The sequence below is a fragment of the Eriocheir sinensis genome, chromosome 3 (genome assembly GCF_024679095.1).
Source record: "Eriocheir sinensis breed Jianghai 21 chromosome 3, ASM2467909v1, whole genome shotgun sequence".
Classification (NCBI taxonomy): Eukaryota; Metazoa; Arthropoda; class Malacostraca; order Decapoda; family Varunidae; genus Eriocheir; species Eriocheir sinensis.
Genome location: NC_066511.1, coordinates 24941853 through 24961968, shown reverse-complemented (window position 1 = coordinate 24961968; position 20116 = coordinate 24941853). Strand labels below are relative to the sequence as shown.

The 20116-nt window shown below is 42.2% G+C and overlaps 2 protein-coding genes across 3 annotated transcripts; one reads left to right on the top strand and one right to left on the bottom strand.

Annotated features, from left to right (window-relative positions):
• The first annotated feature begins 378 nt into the window (after positions 1-378).
• On the top strand, positions 379-14353 carry LOC127007128 (uncharacterized). 2 transcript variants are annotated; one of them, XM_050877789.1, is made up of 7 exons: positions 379-701; positions 1290-1436; positions 5433-5587; positions 10056-10935; positions 11278-11460; positions 12520-12663; positions 13713-14353. In XM_050877789.1, the coding sequence occupies exons 2-7, from the start codon at positions 1335-1337 to the stop codon at positions 13803-13805; spliced, it is 1557 nt and encodes a 518-aa protein (XP_050733746.1). In that variant the 5' UTR covers positions 379-701; positions 1290-1334; the 3' UTR covers positions 13806-14353. The 2 variants fall into 2 exon arrangements, with proteins under 2 accessions (XP_050733746.1, XP_050733735.1); XM_050877778.1 differs by having other exon boundaries at positions 554-701; positions 12947-14353.
• On the bottom strand, positions 14333-18184 carry LOC127007135 (uncharacterized). Its single transcript, XM_050877802.1, has 3 exons — positions 18037-18184; positions 16286-17555; positions 14333-16101 (listed from the first exon to the last, which is right to left on the bottom strand). Exons 2-3 carry the CDS (start codon positions 17552-17554, stop codon positions 15901-15903), a joined length of 1470 nt encoding a protein of 489 aa, XP_050733759.1. The 5' UTR covers position 17555; positions 18037-18184; the 3' UTR covers positions 14333-15900.
• Between the last annotated feature and the right edge of the window lie 1932 nt (positions 18185-20116).

Sequence of the window (20116 nt, the reverse complement as noted above, 5' to 3'; positions counted from 1 at the left end):
ATGTCCACTATGCATATGCGCACTGGGGAATACTACACAGCAGCAGGAAAATGTTAATTTGCCCGGTTTTGTCCACTTGTGAGCTTCATAACGATTGATATTGCCCGCAAGACAACAAAACAGCAGACCAAACGAGCAATTAATTAAGAACTGATCGAGGGAACGTCAACGTGGGGTAACCCTTTCTAAAATCTGCACTGTTCGTTCGTTGTAAAGCTTTCTCTTGATAAAAAGTGTTGCGCTGACGTGTATGCTAAGTATTGGAGTCGAAACATGGAAAGCAAACGATAGCGGTGAGTGGAATATACAAAAAAAAAGTAAGGAAGTTGGACCTCCTCTACGAGTTATTTTGCGGCTGCGAGCTGACTCCCACAACACCGTACGTCACTGCTACGCTGCCAGATTGTCGTACTCAACCTTTTATATTTACCAACTTCCGACCCAAAAACTGTCTCCTGGTCCCCAATAACGAGATTAATTTATATTTATCGTTAAAATAGTTAATTCCTGATGTTTCTTGGCAATAGTTAGGCGTCAGAAACCGGTAAATCCTATGCTCTGAGTACGATAATCTGGCAGCGGTGCGTCACTCACTAACTCCCGTGGGTGGTTGGGCGTCGGTGTTCCAGGTCTTCTCCTTTTAATTAATCGCGTCCAGGCCGGTTTATGAAGCAGCTGAGGGAGAAGACAGGGAGAAACACGTAAGCGGGAGTGTTTGAAGTCAATAGCATCATTTTCAGCGATATATTCCCTTCACTTTCAGAGCTGTTTACCCGTCACACCAAGCATCATTTTCAGCGATATATTCCCTTCACTTTCAGAGCTGTTTTTCCGTCACACCAACAGTCGCTACCTACATATAAAAAGGCATATATTGTTTTAGCCAGAAATTAATAGCAAGTGTCCGGTTCTGCTTATTAACAGCGGGGATCATGTTTCTTAATGGTCCCTCCAAACGAGAAAATGAGAAAAAATCATCACTGACACAAACCATTTCATAATATATATCAAAGCATTTGTGATCAGTTTATGTATCATCTATTTTTGGGGGTTTATATCATGGTACGAATTTGGCCCGTCGCTGCTACACGGTAAAGCCACAGATTTGGCCCGTCGCTGCTACCGGGTTAATCCCCAAGTAAACTATTCCCTAAATTCTGCTAAACAACCCCTAATAAATAAGCCCCTAAATAATCTTCAGTAATGTCATGTAAATACTCTTCAAATCTCCTAATGGGTCTACTAATTAAACCCCATACTGAACGCTTACATCCCCTTCTTTGTTGCAGTGTGCTGTGGCCGGAGGGAGGGCAGGAGGGAGCAGCAGGGCCACCATGCCGCCCCTCCTCCAGCCCCACCAGCTCCTGTGGGCGAGCATCAATGCGGCGAGTGGTATGGTGTTGACGCAGGTCCTGGCAGGCCCAGACCACTTCCAGGTGAGTCAGTGGCTAACTTTCAAGATGAATATTATATATCTTACCATGCCAAATCTTTCATTCATGTTGGCTGAATTAGTTGCCATCTAGAAAATTAAGTAAAGTTGGAACTTCTACTTTGATTCATGTTATTAGTAAAGACCTGGGTATTATTCTAGTGTTTGCCCATACTCACCCCTCTCAACCAAAATTGGCTAGGGGGCCTTTGGGACTGCGGGGAATGCAACAGTAAACTTGAAATGCGTTGTGAACACATGGGTTTTGAATTATGGGGGGTTGAAAAATACCCTAGATGTAGGGAAATTCCTTACACTTACCTGATTGTAGGGAAATTCCTTACATTCTGGGATTTTTAACCATGTATGGAAACCACGCAATTTCACTCAATCTCCATAGCAGAAGGGGGGTCAAGGGGGGCAAAGCCCCCCTGTTAGAAGGTTATGTAAAGTTAGGTTGGAGTAGTTTAAATATATTCGAGGGATTTTTTGCCATATACAGAAACCAAGCAATTTCACTCAGTCTCCTTAGCAGGGGGGATCGAGGGGGGTGAAGCCCCCCTTGTTAGAAGGTTATGTAAACTTAGGTTGGTGTAGTTTAAATATATTTGAGGGATTTTTTACCACACACAGAAACTACGTATTTTCACTCAGTCTCCTTGGCAGAGGGGGGTGGGGAATAATCCCACGGGGCAAAGCCCCGTGGATTATGTTATATCTCTGCACCACTTCCCCATATTATATTGATATAAGTTAATTTATATGTTGGTCTTAACCCGGTAGCAGCAACGGGCCAAATTTGTGGCTTTATCATGTAGCAGCGACGGGCCAAATTCGTGCCATGATATAAACCCCCAAAATAGGTGATGCATAAACTGATCATAAATGCTTTGATATATATTATGAATGGTTTGTGTGAGAGATGATTTTTCACATTTTTCTCGCTTAGAGGGACCATTAAATACATGGTTCCCGCTGCTACTGGGTTACGAGTTGTATGTGGGAGAGAGAAAATTAATGCAAGTCACAATGACATGTATAAGCAGGGATAGAGAGAGAGAGAGAGAGAGAGAGAGAGAGAGAGAGAGAGAGAGAATTGAGGCAAGTCACTGTGATATGTGAGACCAGGTCGGCTAGGTCACTGTGAAGAGTGTGGGCTGTGAGTATTCCTGTCGAGTCAGCATGAGGATTTTCGGGGCGGCGACCCAGCCGCTGGGCGTCCCACAATATTTTGTTGTGTCACAGTGATGTGAGGCATGCATGGGTAACCCAGGTTTGAGACCTAGTGTCACCCATGAGCCTCACTTTGGCAGCACGTCTGCTGGAGTCACGGGGTGAGGGCGGTGGTGGGTAAGAATTGTGCATGAGTATTGTGCTGATGGAATGGTGTATAGTATCACGGGTTATCAGTGGAGAGATATGTGTGTTGTTTCTGTGTGGTGAAATATTCTGTAACTTACTTTAACTCTAAATATTAATGTTATCTTAGTAACTGTGGTTTGGTTAGCCCTCCCCAGAGCACAAAGTGAGAGAAGAAAGCTATATTTATATATTGACAAGCGCTTTTTCAAAATATGTTTTCGTGAATATTCCCTAAACGTATGATATTTCAGCACACTATTTCATTCCGAACTAATTATTATGGCTAACATGTTCACATTAATATATGTGTTACTAGAGGAGTATGTGGAGGATATAAGGTCAACCAGTCATCATATTTCTAGTCATCACAGAATGTTCGAGTGAATCAGACCAGTTTCAGTCCCCCACACACGCCCTGAACCAACCCCCAGACCACCCCACCAACCAACTCCAGTATCCTCCTCAAGCTCCCCCCACCCATCCTCACACCATCCCTTCCAGCTCACATCCACTTTCCCCAGCCCCTCTCGACATAACGTGACAGCTTTAAGGTATAACGCATGCGCAGTAAAGGAAGAGGTTCAACCAGGTTGTACAAATCGTCAACGGAAATACGCATTGCTAGTTACTCTGCTATCTATATCATATCACCTACATAACATCTATATATATAATACAATATATATAGAATAAGGGATAATAAAGAGCTGAGAAATAGGATGAGGAAGGGAGGAGAGAGGGAGGTGCAGGAGAGTTAAGAAGAGAAGGAGGGAGGAGTAGTTTTTTTGGAGGCACACTTTCATTCACGGCACACTTTCATTGTTTGTGTTATTCATCACGGTAAACCCTACACTTTTGTTAGGTAGTAGGTACAAATAACATAAATAAGGTCCGATAAAGACTTAGGTAATGTTGGAATATCATTGATTGAACTGTTAATTAGAAGTGTTGAAATATCATACTGATCCAACATGAAATGTACAGAGACATTAACAGCAAATTTTGGCTCACCTGAAGTATATTTTGTACTTACGCATTTTATAGTACTTTCTATTAGCCATATTAACTGGCTCAGGTCAAGATAATTACTATCTTTTGAATTAACTTTTCGTTATGGTGCCCATCACCATATATATATATATATATATATATATATATATATATATATATATATATATATATATATATATATATATATATATATATATATATATATGGTCATCCTTTCCTAGCCATTTTGGTAACTTTCTCTGTTGCGCTAGACATATCGGAAGCCTTCGATAGAGTCTGGCACAAGTCTTTGCTTTGTAAACTGCCCTCATTCGGATTCTATCCCTCTCTCTCTTCCTTTATCTCTAATTTCCTTTCCAGCCGTTCTATCTCTGAGGTGGTAGACGGTCACTGTTCTTCCCATAAACCTATCAACAGTGGTGTTCCACAGGGCTCTGTCCTATCACCCACTCTCTTCCTGTTATTCATCAATGATCTTCTTTCCATAACAAACTGTCCTGTCCACTCATTCGCCGACGACTCCACTCAGCATTATTCAACTTCTTTCAGTAGAAGACCATCACAATAGAAAGTACATGACTCCAGACTGGAGGCTGCAGAACGCTTAACCTCAGACCTTGCTATCATTTCTGATTGGGGCAGAAGGAACCTTGTGTCCTTCAATGCCTCAAGAACTCAATTTCTCCACCTATCAACTCGACACAATCTTCCAAACACCTATCCCCTATTCTTCGACAACACTCAGCTATCACCATCTTCAACACTAAACATCCTCGGTCTATCCATAACTCAAAATCTCAACTGGAAACTTCACATCTCCTCTCTCGCTAAATCAGCTTCCTCGAGGTTGGGCATTCTATATCGTCTCCGCCAGTTCTTCTTCCCCGTGCAGTTGCTATCCATATACAGGGTCCTTGTCCGCCCTCGTATGGAGTATGCATCTCACGTGTGGGGGGGCTCCAATCACACAGCTCTTCTGGACAGAGTGGAGTCTAAGGCTCCTCGTCTCATCAGCTCTCCTCCTCCTACTGATAGTCTTCTACCTCTTAAATTCCGTCACGATGTTGCCTCTTTCTATCTTCTATCGATATTTCCACGCTGACTGCTCTTCTGAACTTGCTAACTGCATGCCTCCCCCCCTCCCGTGGCCCCGCTGCACACGACTTTCTACTCATGCTCATCCCTATACTGTCCAAACCCCTTATGCAAGAGTTAACCAGCATCTTCACTCTTTCATCCCTCACGCTGGTAAACTCTGGAACAATCTTCCTTCATCTGTATTTTCTCCTGCCTACGACTTGAACTCTTTCAAGAGAAGGGTATCAGGACACCTCTCCTCCCTAAATTGACCTCTCTGTCAGCCACCTCTTTTGATTCTTTTTTAGGAGCAGCGAGCAGCGGGCTTTATTTTTTTATTATTGTTTCCTTTTTTTGTGCCCTTGAGCTGTCTCCTTTGTTGTAATATATATATATATATATATATATATATATATATATATATATATATATATATATATATATATATATATATATATATATATATATATATATAAAGTTATATATATATAAAGAAAGAAAGAAAAAAAATTCTTCTATCTGTGGCAATCATGCAAATCCTAAATTCTAGGAAAGCAAGATCCGCATGTTGCTGCACCAGGTGCTACCACCAGTGCTGCTTCAAAATGTGCTGGACTGTGTGCTGCACCAGTTGGCTGTACATCACCCCATGAGCACTTCTCCTTCCATTATATCCTGCCTTTTACGGATCTTGGCCCACCCCAAGTAAGTTCATGTGTGTTCTTTTTACAATAGTCAAACTCGGTGTCTCATACCTTATCACATTTTACATTATAATTCCTTAATGTTTTGTATACTTTTGATACACATTCAAAAGGGCTTTCAGTAAGAACACTTCCAAAGTCCATGAGGAAGTTATTCATCAGGTACAAAACCCCCTCCCTCCAGTGCTACCATGGACTGCTTGTTCTCCATGGGCAAAAAATACTGAGGCCCTCTTTCAATAGAATTACAGTCATACCTCAGTTTACGAGTTTAATTTGTTCTGGAACTGCGCTCGCAAACCAAAAACTTGTAAACCAAAATGAATTTCCCTATTGAAATTAATGTGAATCCCATTAATGCGTACCATATCCCAAAAAAATCTTAACAAAAAATATTTTACATGTTTATTTTATACAGAATTATAGTAATTTTAATAAAAAAATAGCAATGATAAATAATATAGTATAATATATATAAATATAAATAACATAGTATAATATATAAATAATATAGTGCTGACAACACAAAGAGCACAAACATAAGCGGACACGAGTGCGCGGGTGCTACCTCTGTGAGTGCACAACGGGGTTTCACTATAGTACAGGCAATCCTCGGGTTATGATGGTGTAGTAAGCCAACAACTGACCACATCCTAGCACTTTTCATATTTGTGGAGCATGACGGTATGCCTACAGTCTATGTCGATCTCTAAAAGGCATTTGATTCTTTGCATCACTTGGAACTCTGAAATCTCCTGCAACTCTATGGGATTTCAGCAAGGATGGTCAGTCCATTGACTGGCCTGTACTGTGGGACTGAGAATGCTGTGAAATGTGTGTGGAGGGGGGGGGGATGTATGTCCAGCTTCTTTCCTGTGAGCAAAGAAGTGAGGCAGGGCTGCATCCTTGTCCTGTCATTTTTCAACATTGGATGGACTGGGTATGAGGCAGAGTTGTGGAGCCAAGTCATTGTGGAGCATCTTTTGGTAATACCAGTGCTAATGATACAGTAATCCTTGCACAGTCACTGGAGTTTATGGTGATGGTTCTTGAGGTACTGCACAATTAGGCAAAGGCTTTGGGGATTCAAATCTCTATAATCAAGACCAAAGCACAGGTGTTTTGAGGCTTACTAAATGAAACGGTATAGTACATTCATGTGTTGAGGACATTGTAATTTTGGAAAGTTTCACATACCTTGGTAGCATAGTGCAGAACATCGGTGGGTCTTGTCAAGAAGTTTTATGACAGATTGGCTTGGCCTACAGTGTTATGGACTTGCTCAGGACAAGTGTATGGTATTTTTGATACCTGTGCAGGACAAAGATTTTGATTTTGATCTCACTTGTGCTTTCTGACTTACAATATGGCTGTGAGACCTGAACACCATATAGTGACATGAAGAATCGAGTTAATGCCTTTTGTAATAACTATCTACGCAGAATCATAGGATATTGTTGGTATGACTGTCAAATCACTGATTATTTTGTTAACCTGTAGCTCAAGCTATATGGGTATGTGGCACACTTCCCAGGAGCCAACCTTGCTCACTGGGAAATTTCTTTAAGAGACAATCTCGAGTGGAGATTGGCAAAAGGATGTTCACAAAGCTCAAGGCTTGAGCCAGGAGGTACTTGAGATGGGAAAGGGGTCTGCATGGAGACTTGCTCAGAGGAACTCCTGGGGTTGGTGTTGTGGGGTGAATAGGGTGACACTCCTGCAGGTGTATCTCCTTATTGAATGATTTATTAAATATTTTGTTGGGGAATTAATGAATCATTAAAATGTTACAATATAAATAATGACAGATTATTTATCACTTCTATATTTCTCTCATTTTACACACTCTTCTCACATGCAGGTAAATACAAGTTTCAGGGATGCATTAGTATGGCACTGAACAGTTCCTGTTCTAGCCTTTCTGTGGCCCTAAGCTGGATCTCTTTTTGGAGCCTCCCCCTCTCTTGCCTCTTTGTTCACATTTTTTTTCCTATGTATTCATCCCACAAGTTATATCCCTGTTCTGAGCATTGTAAAGTAAATAAATATATATAATATTTGCTCAGATTTGTAACATTTATTTAATGTTATTGTTTATAGACCTTTTTTTCATAGGGTAATGATAAAAGCACCATCATGACATGCCCTTTTTTTTTATACACATCTTAAGGCCCCCTCAGTAATCAGAGGCCCTACGCATTGAGCATAGTGAGCGTATAGGATGGGTCAGCACTGTCACTGCAAACTAGTTCATATTGGGCCTTGACACTTACGTTTATGATGTCAGCTGCTGACATTGATGTGGATGGCAGTTGATTATGATAATACTTTAATCTTCAAATCCAATTAGATACTATCTACCCATTAATTTATCTCATGTACTGCTTCTGCTACTGTCATAACAAAGTAGATATGCTATAGATAATTTTCCTCTTCTAAAACCCAATTGCCTTCATTAGCAGATCATGTGTGTTAGCATTCAGTTGAAATGGTATCTGTGGTTGTCACACCTATCACCAGGGTTGGGTCCAAATACATATACTTGTACTTGGGATTAAGGGCCACTTTCACAGTCATTTTGTTTGTTTTGATCGTTACCAATGGCGCCGATCGACACAATAGTTTTCCACATGAAACTGGCCGATGGGGTAGTGGCGGCTGCAGAGAAAGCGAGAGGTGTTGGGAGAGTGTGGTAAGGTGCGGGGCTAGGCTAACCCCGCAGCCGTCACTTCCCCATTGGACAGTTTTAAGTGGAAATTCTATAGCGGCGGTCGCCACCATTGGTAACGATCAAAACAAACAAAACGACTGTGAAAGCGGCCCTAAGTACAGATTTTCATGGACTTGTACTTGGAGTTTAAGAATTCAGTTGTACTTGTATTTGTATTTGTACTTAGATCCAAAGTACTTGAAAAATATCAGGTACATTCAAGTACAAACAAGTACATTGTTTTTAATCAAAAGTTATATACTGTATATAGATGCTAGTGAACTATGTGACGATACTATTGGGTAAGTGCGCACATTGAGTGTTATGATATTGTTGTATAATATTATTATGTCTCATTAATGTGTATATACGAAAACTACTAACTTTCGTGCTTTACGAATCTGTGACAGGAACTTTTTTATCACATACAGTACTTGTACTTTAGGGGGCCGGCCAACGAAAATCAGTCAAAAATGATAGACTAAAAAAAAAAAATCCTCAGCTGCGTGTGCCCTTTGAGAAACTATTGACTGAACATGAAGACATACTTTTTTTATGTATCATTACAAATAAATGAAAGGATAAATGCCATGATATCACTTTGCTATGTTTGAATGTTACGCATTCAAAACTTTACATGGCTGTATCTCAAAATGTAAGTTATGTACCTTTGCTTTTCAATTTCTCCACCATTTTTCAACTGATTTCGATGAAACCAACACCAAAACCATGCCTAGACTTGTAGGAATCAAACAATAGCAAGCTTTTTCTCGTACATAAAGTGACTGAATTATGGTGTATATGTCTGAATTTTTAGGGGGAAATTATGACCGTGGAAGTTTGAAAATTTATATTCCGCAAACTAATGATTATTGATACAATATCTCATTATACTTTCATTGGCCTAAACATGGTTCTTGTACAATAGTCATTGTTCCCATATAGAGCAATTATCATAATAGAAATAGCCTATTAAAAAAAAAAATTCAAATTTTCCAAAAATTGTCATTTGTTAAAAAATGGAGAGGTGATAGATTTTTTCTTTGGGCTAAATCTTATGCGTACGGTGTCCCTTACATCTTGTATATAAATCATGACAATAATCCATTGAATAAAGAAAAAGGGTAATACAGGTAACTCGATTTACGCGTGTTTGGTTTACGCGTTTTTAAATAACGCAGGGTCCGAAATCCATGTAAATGTTTAATTTACACGTTTTTTCACTTATACGTGATATTTTATGGAGTGGCCACCAGATGTCTCACGCAACTGGACTCACCGGCGCTGCAGCCACACAGCTGAGCTCAGTTCTTTCCGCGCACCACTTGAACAACAATACAGTACCCACGCTGCCACGCTACTGAACAATAGGGGTGGGTAGGTACCAGTACCAGCTATACGGTACGGTACCGGTACCAATACTAGCCAGTCGCTCATGGTGTCCCTCATTTCTTCCTCACACAAGTGAGGTGAGACTAAGTGCCTGAGTGGATATCTCGGTGATATGGATATTCTCTCTCTCTCTCTCTCTCTCTCCACTAAATGAAGTGAATATTTATTTTTCAATAGAAACCTACCTCTTGTTTGATTTACATTGTTTTTGATTTACGCGACCTCTTCAAGGACACAATACTCAAGTAAATCGAGAGTTACCTGTAAATGGCTGGCCCCCTTAAGTACAATGACATGTACTACTTGTACTTGTACTTGAAAATATCCAGGTACTCCTGCCTATCACTATCCTTTTCTTTTTCCACAGTATCACCAAGTTCCAGCTGTCAGATCTTAGTTATGCTGGGACAGTGGAGCTGGAAGCCTTGGACAAGGTGGAGTCAACTCTCATCCAGCTCCTGCCATCCTTTAACCGCCTCACCCACCTTAACCTGTCCACCCACCGACAGAAGGTGACCCTGCCTTCTTGCTCTTCGGGGGTGCTAGAGGCAGTGGGGCGGTGCTGCCCAAATTTGGTGCTGCTTAACCTTAACCACAACAACAGAGTCACCTCTGAGGGTTTGTTGCACCTTTACCCAGGGAAACAACGGCCCGGCTGCCTCAAACTGGAGAAACTCTTCATCCAAGATTGTGGTGCTGAGCCTGAGGATGTGGCGATGCTACTCCATTTCTTTCCAGCGCTGCAGCTGATTGGCTTCTCAGAACTGGGAACATCCCTGCAGATGCTGCACTCTCAACCCTGGTGGTGTAAGGGCAGCAAGCGCCAGCGGCGGCAATACAAGTTGCGGCTGACTCATGTGGACAACACAATGTCACGGGTGCAACGGTGTGATGGGGAAATTGTGGACTTCTTGGTGGATTCCTGCCCAGATGTGGAGAATCTCAAGATCCGTGTGTGTGACGAGGATGTGGGGCAGCTGGCCCGACTGACACGTTTAACACACCTAGAGCTGCGGTTCTTTACGGGCATCCACCACCCTATGGGCAATGCCACTGTTCATTACCTGACAGGACCTGGTGGTGCTGGCTTGGCTTCCCTCACTCTGTTCTGCTATCGTCTCCATGCATGGCATGTGGCCACCATTGCCCAAAATTGCCCCAACCTAGTGAAGTTGTACCTCTATGCCAACTTAGCTGTGGCTGACACACCCCTCACCTCCCACATCAACAAAATGCAAAAATTAGAGGTGAGTCTAAAGTTGTTATAGCATTCAAATATGCTATGTTCTTTATTGAATTGGAATCTTAAGATGTTTGTAAGAATGATGAAACTAAGATTGTAGTTGTCCTGAGCATGGAAGCTCCATAAATGAGCTTAATTGAAATGTGACTTAAAAAAAAAAATAGCAAAGAACTAGATTGTAAACCCATATGTATGTATCCATATGTATCCTGTTAATTGAAGAGTTATTGGAGAGGAAAAGTCATTTTCGTATGAAACAAATACCATCTGGGACAAACAAGTTTATAACCAGTTGATTCTGACTGCCATAATATCTAAAAGTGATAGACTTTAATCCCATCCAAAGGTACTTAGTTTACGCCTTGGGCATGATGAGCTGACCCTAAGCCCCACCGCCTGTGACCTGCTGCTCTTCCTTATAAGAGGCGCCCTCTGCATTCGGGAGCTGTTCTTGATGGTGCGGTCACTTGGGTTGACCCATGATTTCATGGTGAATCTTCTTAATGAAAATCCCCTTGCTTCTCTTAAGGTATGCAACTCAACATTATAAAGTACTAAGAACAGACTAAGATACTAGTGGTAGTATCAGCTTATTTCCATAGTATCAAAATCACTATTGCTTTAACCCAACTTTCAGCCAATTTTTTTTGTCCACATTAATTAATGTCTTTTTAACAAAGGGGTTTCTGAACAGTAGTTATCTGTATATGCTGCAAACTATGGTTCTCCTCCATAAAGATTTAGTATCAATGTACTCCCATGTATAGTGTTCCCTTTTTATTTGTGGATTTGATTATTTGCAGGCTATTCTAAAAAAAAATATGAACAGGAAGTACCTTAAATGCAACATAAATTTGAAATTTCCACCCTGCTACCACCTCACTCCTCAGTCGAGTGAAGTCCTAAACGGTCATCAGTGTTGCTATAATTTTCATTGCTTTCATCACATGCTCTCTACATGGCTCCTGCTTGTAGTTTAGCCACATCAAGTACAAATATTAATAGAAAATATAGCAAAATGTTCAAGAGAGGTAGAAGAGTATTGACATTGAGAGAAAAAATTGTGATACTGATTAAAATTAGAAGCTGTGTGTGTACTTGCAGTTTTAGCCATTTGCAGGAATGTCAAATACATAATCCTCACAAAAAAATAAGGGACCCTTGTATTTGGTAATACCCTTAACCTAACTTAGCATAATAAGTAACAATCTTCTTCAATACTCAATAATTTCATACTTTTTTTCAAAAAGTCTCAAATATACCTAATTGCAGAAATACATATTTCTTTACTGGTAACTGCTTCAAGATCAGGGAAACTTTCATTGTCTGATTTGGATACATCATACCGTATGTATATTTGACACATGTTGAAAAGACTAAATATTTTCTAGTGCATGGTTTGTATAGCCATGGTCATTTAGTGTCTTCTACTGCTTTAACTGAGTTTTCTATTGCCCATTTTGATAAACTTTTTAAACAGGCCAAATTTTCATAGGAATACTAAGGGTTTTTATTTAACATCTCTTTGTAAGTTTTCTCACCGATTATAAATTTGAGATGTGTTATTGTCAGTTTTTCCCTGCAACAGATATTCATAGCGGATGTCCCAAGGAGGACCATGGCAGCCCCCATGCTGGAGTTCAATATAGAAACAGCATACCTGCTTATCAACACCTGCTGCAACCTGCAGATGCTCGGGAACCTCATCTGTTGGAATATAACTCCAGAAGAGGTGTGTGTATCGACTTTTATAAAATAAACACAGATCATACTGTGCCAGTATTTCAACTGCACAGGCAGCATGTGGGCAAGGTAGCAGGAGATGCTGCCTGTGCGGACTGAATAATGACCGAGTTATCACAGACCATTGTGTTCACTCGATGCCATATGACCAGTGTTGTTGCAGCACCAAGAATTATTTATCAATCAGTCAACCATTGTGTTCACGCATAGTAGTGATGATTACAAGACCATTATAGGTGGGAACAAATATTACACATTGCTTGTACTCACAGGTTGCTGAACTGCAGGCAATGAAGCGACTATGCAACTATAATCTTACCATCATCTACAAGCACTCCAACAAGATAAATAACAAGTTAACAAATTAGCCAGCCAATGAGACTGACAGTCATTTAACTAGCTGGTGTTGCATCTGCCAACAAAGTTGTTGCAAGAAAGTATGTAGACCCCTCAGCATATATGTGTATGTATGCAACAACACAGCACAGAACAACAGCACTGCACAACACAACATGATAGCTTCTTGACATCTGAACATGGACTGTTCTCTGTACACCTAAAGAGTCCATCTGGCCAAACTTATGCAGCCACCATTTGCTTTTCTCCTACAAGAGGAGAGTTAAGGTTGCAGTTGACACCTACACTGGATGCCACTTCACCTCATACCACTCAACATGTAACTGAAGCTGCACACCTTCAACAACAAGAATATACTTTCAATGCAGGGTATAGGGTAACACATGGTAGAAGTTGTGGCAATCCCTGCAGACAGCAGCCTGCTTGGGGAGCCAAGCTGAATAACCACAGCATGGTGTGTGTGTGTGTGCTCTCTCTCTCTCTCTCTCTCTCTCTCTCTCTCTCTCTCTCTCTCTCTCTCTCTCTCACACACACACACACACACCTATCTATCTATCTCGGACGTGCCAGCCTGTTGGCCTCTCCCCTTCCCCTTCATCACCGTCTCCCCTTTCATCAAGAAACACTACTTTGCAAGTTATTTTTGTGACACTAAGTGAAATCATGGTGACCGTCTGACAGAGTGAGTGGAGTGCGTGTGTGGTATACCAGGAGGACACAGATCGCCGACCGATACCGCCTCTTCCTGCTCTCAGGCCACTTGCTGCTACCTGACCCAGCATTTTGACCTGGGGATGACCTCGGATTAACACCCACTCGCCTTCCAGAAGAGGATTACATTCCCGCCTCATCGCTCTACCACACCGCACTCCACCACCTCCTCACCCCTCAAACATCATCACAACTTTCCCTCCGTTACTGTAAATTACCTACCCCCACACCCCATTCATATTTGTACACTTTGTAATCTTAATATGTACATTTTCAGCCTAACGGCTGCCATCTCCGAAATAAACCGATTATTATTATTATTATTATTAATTATTATTATTATTATTACACACACACACACACACAAAAAAAGAGTCAGTTTGTCATTTGCTTCAAGAAATGGAAATACCCTCATGACACATTTTTGTATGTACTAGTGCTGCTAATGTATTGTAAATATAAAATGGTTGTTGTTGCATCTGTATATTTTTTATTTCTTCTTTCACTTTATTTTGTAAATTATAATCATCAATCCCTTTCATTACATACTATATTTATTTTATTTATGTTTTCATCCCATGGTTGAAAACTCAATAAACCATCACATATGATACTATTGTTGTTATTTACTATTAATATGAATAGTGAAGCCAGAGTGACGAGCATTTGGAGAGAGTATATGAACTTGCTATATATATGATACAAAAGATGCTGTTACTCATTCTTCAGTGTGTCACACACACACAAAATATTAACAGGTTTTAGAGTTGTTTGAACTCAGTTGAACGAAAAGACTTGGTGTCAAATATAACATATGTAGAGTAGTACTGAAGGATTCAGGACCAATATGACATTAATTAAGTCAATCTTTTCTTAGTTCCATAAAAATTCATTGCATGAATTGCCTCTATTTTATTGAATCATCATTCGAGGCCCTGTATGGAAGAATCGCCACTTTCCTCTATCAGAAGAATCTAACCCCACACTGATTTGCCTCTATTTTATTGAATCATCATTCGAGGCCCTGTATGGAAGAATCGCCACTTTCCTCCATCAGAAGAATCTTCCCCACACTGATCACTTTGACCTGCAATGGCTCGCTTACCTGTACCTGCTCACGGACATCATTGCGCATATGAATGCCCTCAATGTGAAGCTGCAAAACAAAGACATTCATCTGACAGACATGCATGCATACATCAATGCCTTCAATATTTAGATGTGCTCAGTTGTCTAACATTAAGTTTGAGTATTTTCCTTGCCTTGCTGCATCTACTGTTGTGAGCTGCTCTTCTCCAAACTGAAAGACACAAAGTCTCGACTTTGCTCCAAACTCTCGGGACTCCACCTCAATGACATTATTCTGTTGTCTGCCTCATCCACCAAAGTGGACACTGAAACACTTCATGGCAAGCAGCACCAGTGGTCTCATTGATCTGTATGTTTTCACTTTTCAATTTTTTTACTTTGGGGTTCTCGTTTCTCACTACAGCCCGCGGCCTGCTCCTGAAAGTCTCATCTGGCCCTCCCTTCGAATAGCTAGCCCACCCCTGCCCTTGACAATGAAAAAAAAAAATGGTTGTTCCATTTCATTTTGCTTTTTTTGTAACTTGAATAAATTTTGTGAATTAAGATATGGTACTGATTACTGGTGTAATTTTTTTTTTTTTTTTTTTTTTTATACATACAGATAGATATAAACATGTAGAAATTGAATTTCCCCCCAGACTCCAGTCTTATGTTAAAAAAGGCACATAAGGTGTGATCAAAGGAGCAACTAGTGTGTGTGTGTGTGTGTGTGTTTGTTTTTACACACACACACACATATATATATATATATATATATATATATATATATATATATATATATATATATATATATATATATATATATATATATATATATACACACACACACATTTATATATATGAAGCACCGACGCTGGCCTGCGATAGCCAGTAGTCGCATGGTCAGACCATGGCGAATTACACACACACACACACACACACACACACACCTCATAAATAAAAGTTAGATCGAAAAAAATCGAAGAGCGGGAGTGTACCATGCCACCCGGCCCATTTTACATGACCTTACTCACTTTTATCCTCTCAGTCTCATTGAGAAGGCACTCCGCTGGTGGGTGATTTTCCGTGTTCAGAATTTCCAGCCGTACGTTATCAATTCGAGGTCAAGGTTCTGTGTGCGGAACATTACCTTGAGGCTCTCCAGTTCGGCCAAACGCTCCTTGGGCAGCATCTTAAGAGCGAGGCGGCGCAGGTGTGGACAAGCCTCTAGCAGGTCCATAATGGCCGTGTTGGTGATCTGTCGCGCTCCCGATAGCCGCACATCCTCTGCCTTCGGAGCGGTGAGAGGAAGAGGAAGAGGAATTTAGAGATCTTGGAAAAAAAACGCTGTTTAAATTTTAATGAAGTGAGACAATGAATATGAAAAGCCTAAGTTTCTCTCTCTCTCTCTCTCTCTCTCTCTTGTGTTTGGGGGAGAGTGAAGGGGGCAAGGGTCTATCTTAGATAGTAATTACCTGAGTGAGAGCGCCCGCCGATAGTGCTCGTGTCAGATGTTGGTCTGTCAGGTATTTGCAGGAGCCCAAATCGATGCTGGACGCCCCAGACGCCCACACAAGCGCCCATTCCACCACCTCTGGGTCGTGGTTCATGATGGGCGGTGTGACCAGACGTAAAGTTTCTATTTTGGAGACGGGTGTGGGCGGCGGGGGGAGTGGGAGCATGAGCGTGACACCGTCCAGGAACAAGTGAGTGAGGGAAGGAAAGGTGTTGGCAAAGCGGGCTAGGTGGACAGGATGTGGCTCCAGCAGGGACAGGTGGAGGTAGGTGAGCTGCGGGGCCGGGGAGGAAGGTAGCCAGTTATCTTGCTGTGGCTGAAACTGCATCAGAGTGAGGGAAGTGAGGGCAGGTACTTCATTTAGCACATCCCCTACACTGAGAGCGTCAGGGGGACGCCTGGCCACCAGGGAAGTGAGGTGAGGGCAAAGGGCGGAGACTGGTGCAAGAGGCGGTAGCGAGCACTCGGCGAGAACTAGCTGCGAAAAAGCTAAAGGCGCCTTTCGCCCAGCCCTCACTGATAAATCCAGCGCTTCGCCCAGCCAGCGGCAGGTGAGAGAAGAGAGAGCTGGACAGGTGGCAAGCAGTAGGACACACCCTTTTGTGGTGACTTCAGTGCCCCAAAGGTTGGCGGTGTGTAAGGTGGAGGCGGGTGGAGCTATCCCGCTCTCAACCTCGGAAAGAATCACTTTCCGTATCGGCCGTGTGTCATCTGTCAGACCAAGCATCGCCCGCACGCCTATATCAGTGACAGCCGGACAGTAGGATAGGTCTAAGCTGCAGAGCGGCGGGGCGGCTTGGGCGAGGGCAGCCAGGTGGGCGTCCGTGGCAGCGGGTGTTAGAGTAAGAGAAGTGAGGTTGGTCATGCTGCATATTGCTTCACTTAGGAGGCCATCGAGGGATGTGCGTGGGCCTAGGGTAAGCGTGAGGGAGATGAGATTTTGGGGGTGGGCGTGCAGGGCCTCCAGAAGTGACTGCACAAGCGTTGGGTGTTCCAGATGCACATCCAGCCGACTGACTCCCGCAACAACTGCCGCCACTGCCAACCGCGCCACCACTGCCTCATGCAGTCCCACAGAGCCTTGGCTAAGCGCGGCCGACAGAAGAGCTGGAGGAGCTCTCAGTGGGGCACTCACGCCCTTCCCTCGCCCAGCAGCGGTGTTAAGGGCCCGCAGCCATGAGGACAGCGCCCCCGTTTCCAGTCGCTCAGGGGCCCTCAGGCCAACCATCCTGCAGGCAAAGAAGACATTGAGACACTAAGCTATTTAAAAAGTCATAACACACACACACACACACACACATACATACATATAAAATATACATACATATACAATATATATATATATATATATATATATATATATATATATATATATATATATATATATATATATATATATATATATATACACACACACACACACACTCGCAAGACGAAGCTAAAGTTTCATCTCTCAACAAGGCCATTGCCGAGGTCATAACTTCCTGTCTAAAGCGGTGTGGGTGAAGATACCAGCAAAAACTATCAGAATCACCAGACTTTCAGGTTAAACACCGCTCTTCCAGTTATGGAAACTGATAATATTTTTTTCCTTCTCTCCTCTGGTTTCCGTGGTCTACCCTATGTTTGCAGGCCTGACGCTGTCACCCACGGAACACAAGACTGACAAGACGTACTGCACGCCGTGACGCTCTCTGTACCACCACCTACCTAAAGCACCACGTTGAGGCGCCCCCTCCACCTCCTCATCCTCGTCCTCGCTGTGGGTCGCCTGGCGTGGCTCCTCGTCTCCACCTGTAAACACAAACAGCTGATCCTTGCAGACGACGCCAGCTGCTGTCAAATTTCAACGGTGCCGATTATCGTATTCACCACATTGCATTTACCCGTTTTGGACACTTAACTATCGCAAAAGAACATCAGAATTTTACCATTTCAACAATAACTATACATGAATTTAGTTATTGAGGTGAAGGAGACAGTTTTGGCTCGGAAATCGGCAAATATAAGAGGCTGTGTTGGATAATCTGGCAATGGTACTGTCAATACGATACGAGAGAAAACGGATGCAGATTTTCAGGGCACACCATACCACACGCTGAGTTCATAACTACACGATATCCATTTTTATGTGCGTGTCTTTGATTAACTGAGAGGGGTTTATATTTATTTTTTTCTGTTTATTAGCCTGTCTACCTACCTGTCTGTCTGTCTACCTAAGTTTGTAGCCTGTGTATGTGCGTATCTATGGCTGTCAGTGTGTGCCTGTCTGATGTTCCTTAAGTAACTAAAAATTAACACTGAATTATCTTCAACACATCCGTCACCAGCTGCATTTCCTTACTGTGGAAACATTTATATTAGTCTTTTTAAATTTAACTTTTCTCTTTGTGCTGTGGACAGTGGATTAGCATAATTTCCTTTCACCCGATTTGCCTAATTTACATAAGAAGAAAGACGTCCCAAGTGTCTCTGTACCTCTAGCTTCGGTGGAAGTGGTCTGCACAGATTGTCTCTTATCGCACATGTTTAGTTCAAGTGCCACTCGCATGCTTGAGTATCTGCAGCGGACGGATGAAATTTGTTATCTTTTTTTTTATGCCCTTGAACTGACTCGGCTGTAAAAAAAAAAAAAAAAAAAAAAAAGTCTTACTGTGAGGGAGACTTTACTTGAAAATTTACCAAGTATTAAGTTCCTGATGAAAAGTTGCGAAGGGAGGGAGGGAATTTGTTTTCTGGAGGTGTACGGCAGACATTTCTTATGTATTATATCACACACTATAAAATTATGGACTCCGACTCGATAAGCAACAAAATCATAGGCATAATCATAAACCAGTCGTCAAATAATGAAATGGTAGGCAAACAAATAAACAAATCCTCAGCATCCTTCTTTCTACTCTCAGAATGATGCTCGTCTCTCAATAAGTATCAACATATACTCGTAGGATCTCGATGGACAGGCACGTCTCCCTTAATCTGTATCCCTTTTCCATCCAGCAGTGAACGGTTGCCAGGTGTCAGTCGGGGTTTGTGTCCCGCTCCCGGGTGTGTTTAGTGTGATGTGAGGTTCCAGCCGTACCCGAAGATCCATCACTTTAGCTCCAAGGGTTCTGGCTGGCGAGGCTGGCACACACACACACACACACACACACACACACACACACACACACACACACACACACACACACACACACACACGCGTCACCTGAGACACAAAAATACTTTACGGAGGATCTGTTGTACTGGATTATTGCTTATCCTCATCCTTACGTACCCCTCCTCTCCCTTTCTACTCTTTTCTCTGATTTTCGTCCCCCTACCTCCCTCTCTCGCTAATAACATTCTCTCTCTCTCTCTCTCTCTCTCTCTCTCTCTCTCTCTCTCTCTCTCTCTCTCTCTCTCTCTCTCTCTCACACACACACACACACACACACACACTCCATTTTCGCTCTTCCCTTTCCTCCTCTCTTCCTCCCTCTTCCACCTTTAATCTTCCCCCTCCACGTGTGTCGTTTCACCGGACACCTGTATACGAGAATTTTTTTAATTAATTTCTTAATAAATACAGGCCCCGTGTCACCTTTCCGACCACTTCTAACCCTCAGTCATTCAGGGCCCATTCCCCTCACCTGCCTATGTTTTTCGCTCCGACTAGCTGCGGTTCTCGTCTCTTCTTGATACCTACATACTACTTATTTTGCTACTGAGGTGAAGAAGTTGCGGAGGTTCCTTAGGTTTCGATTTAGATGTTCTTTTAAGGTTCATACTTTTGATTGGGACTGTGAAA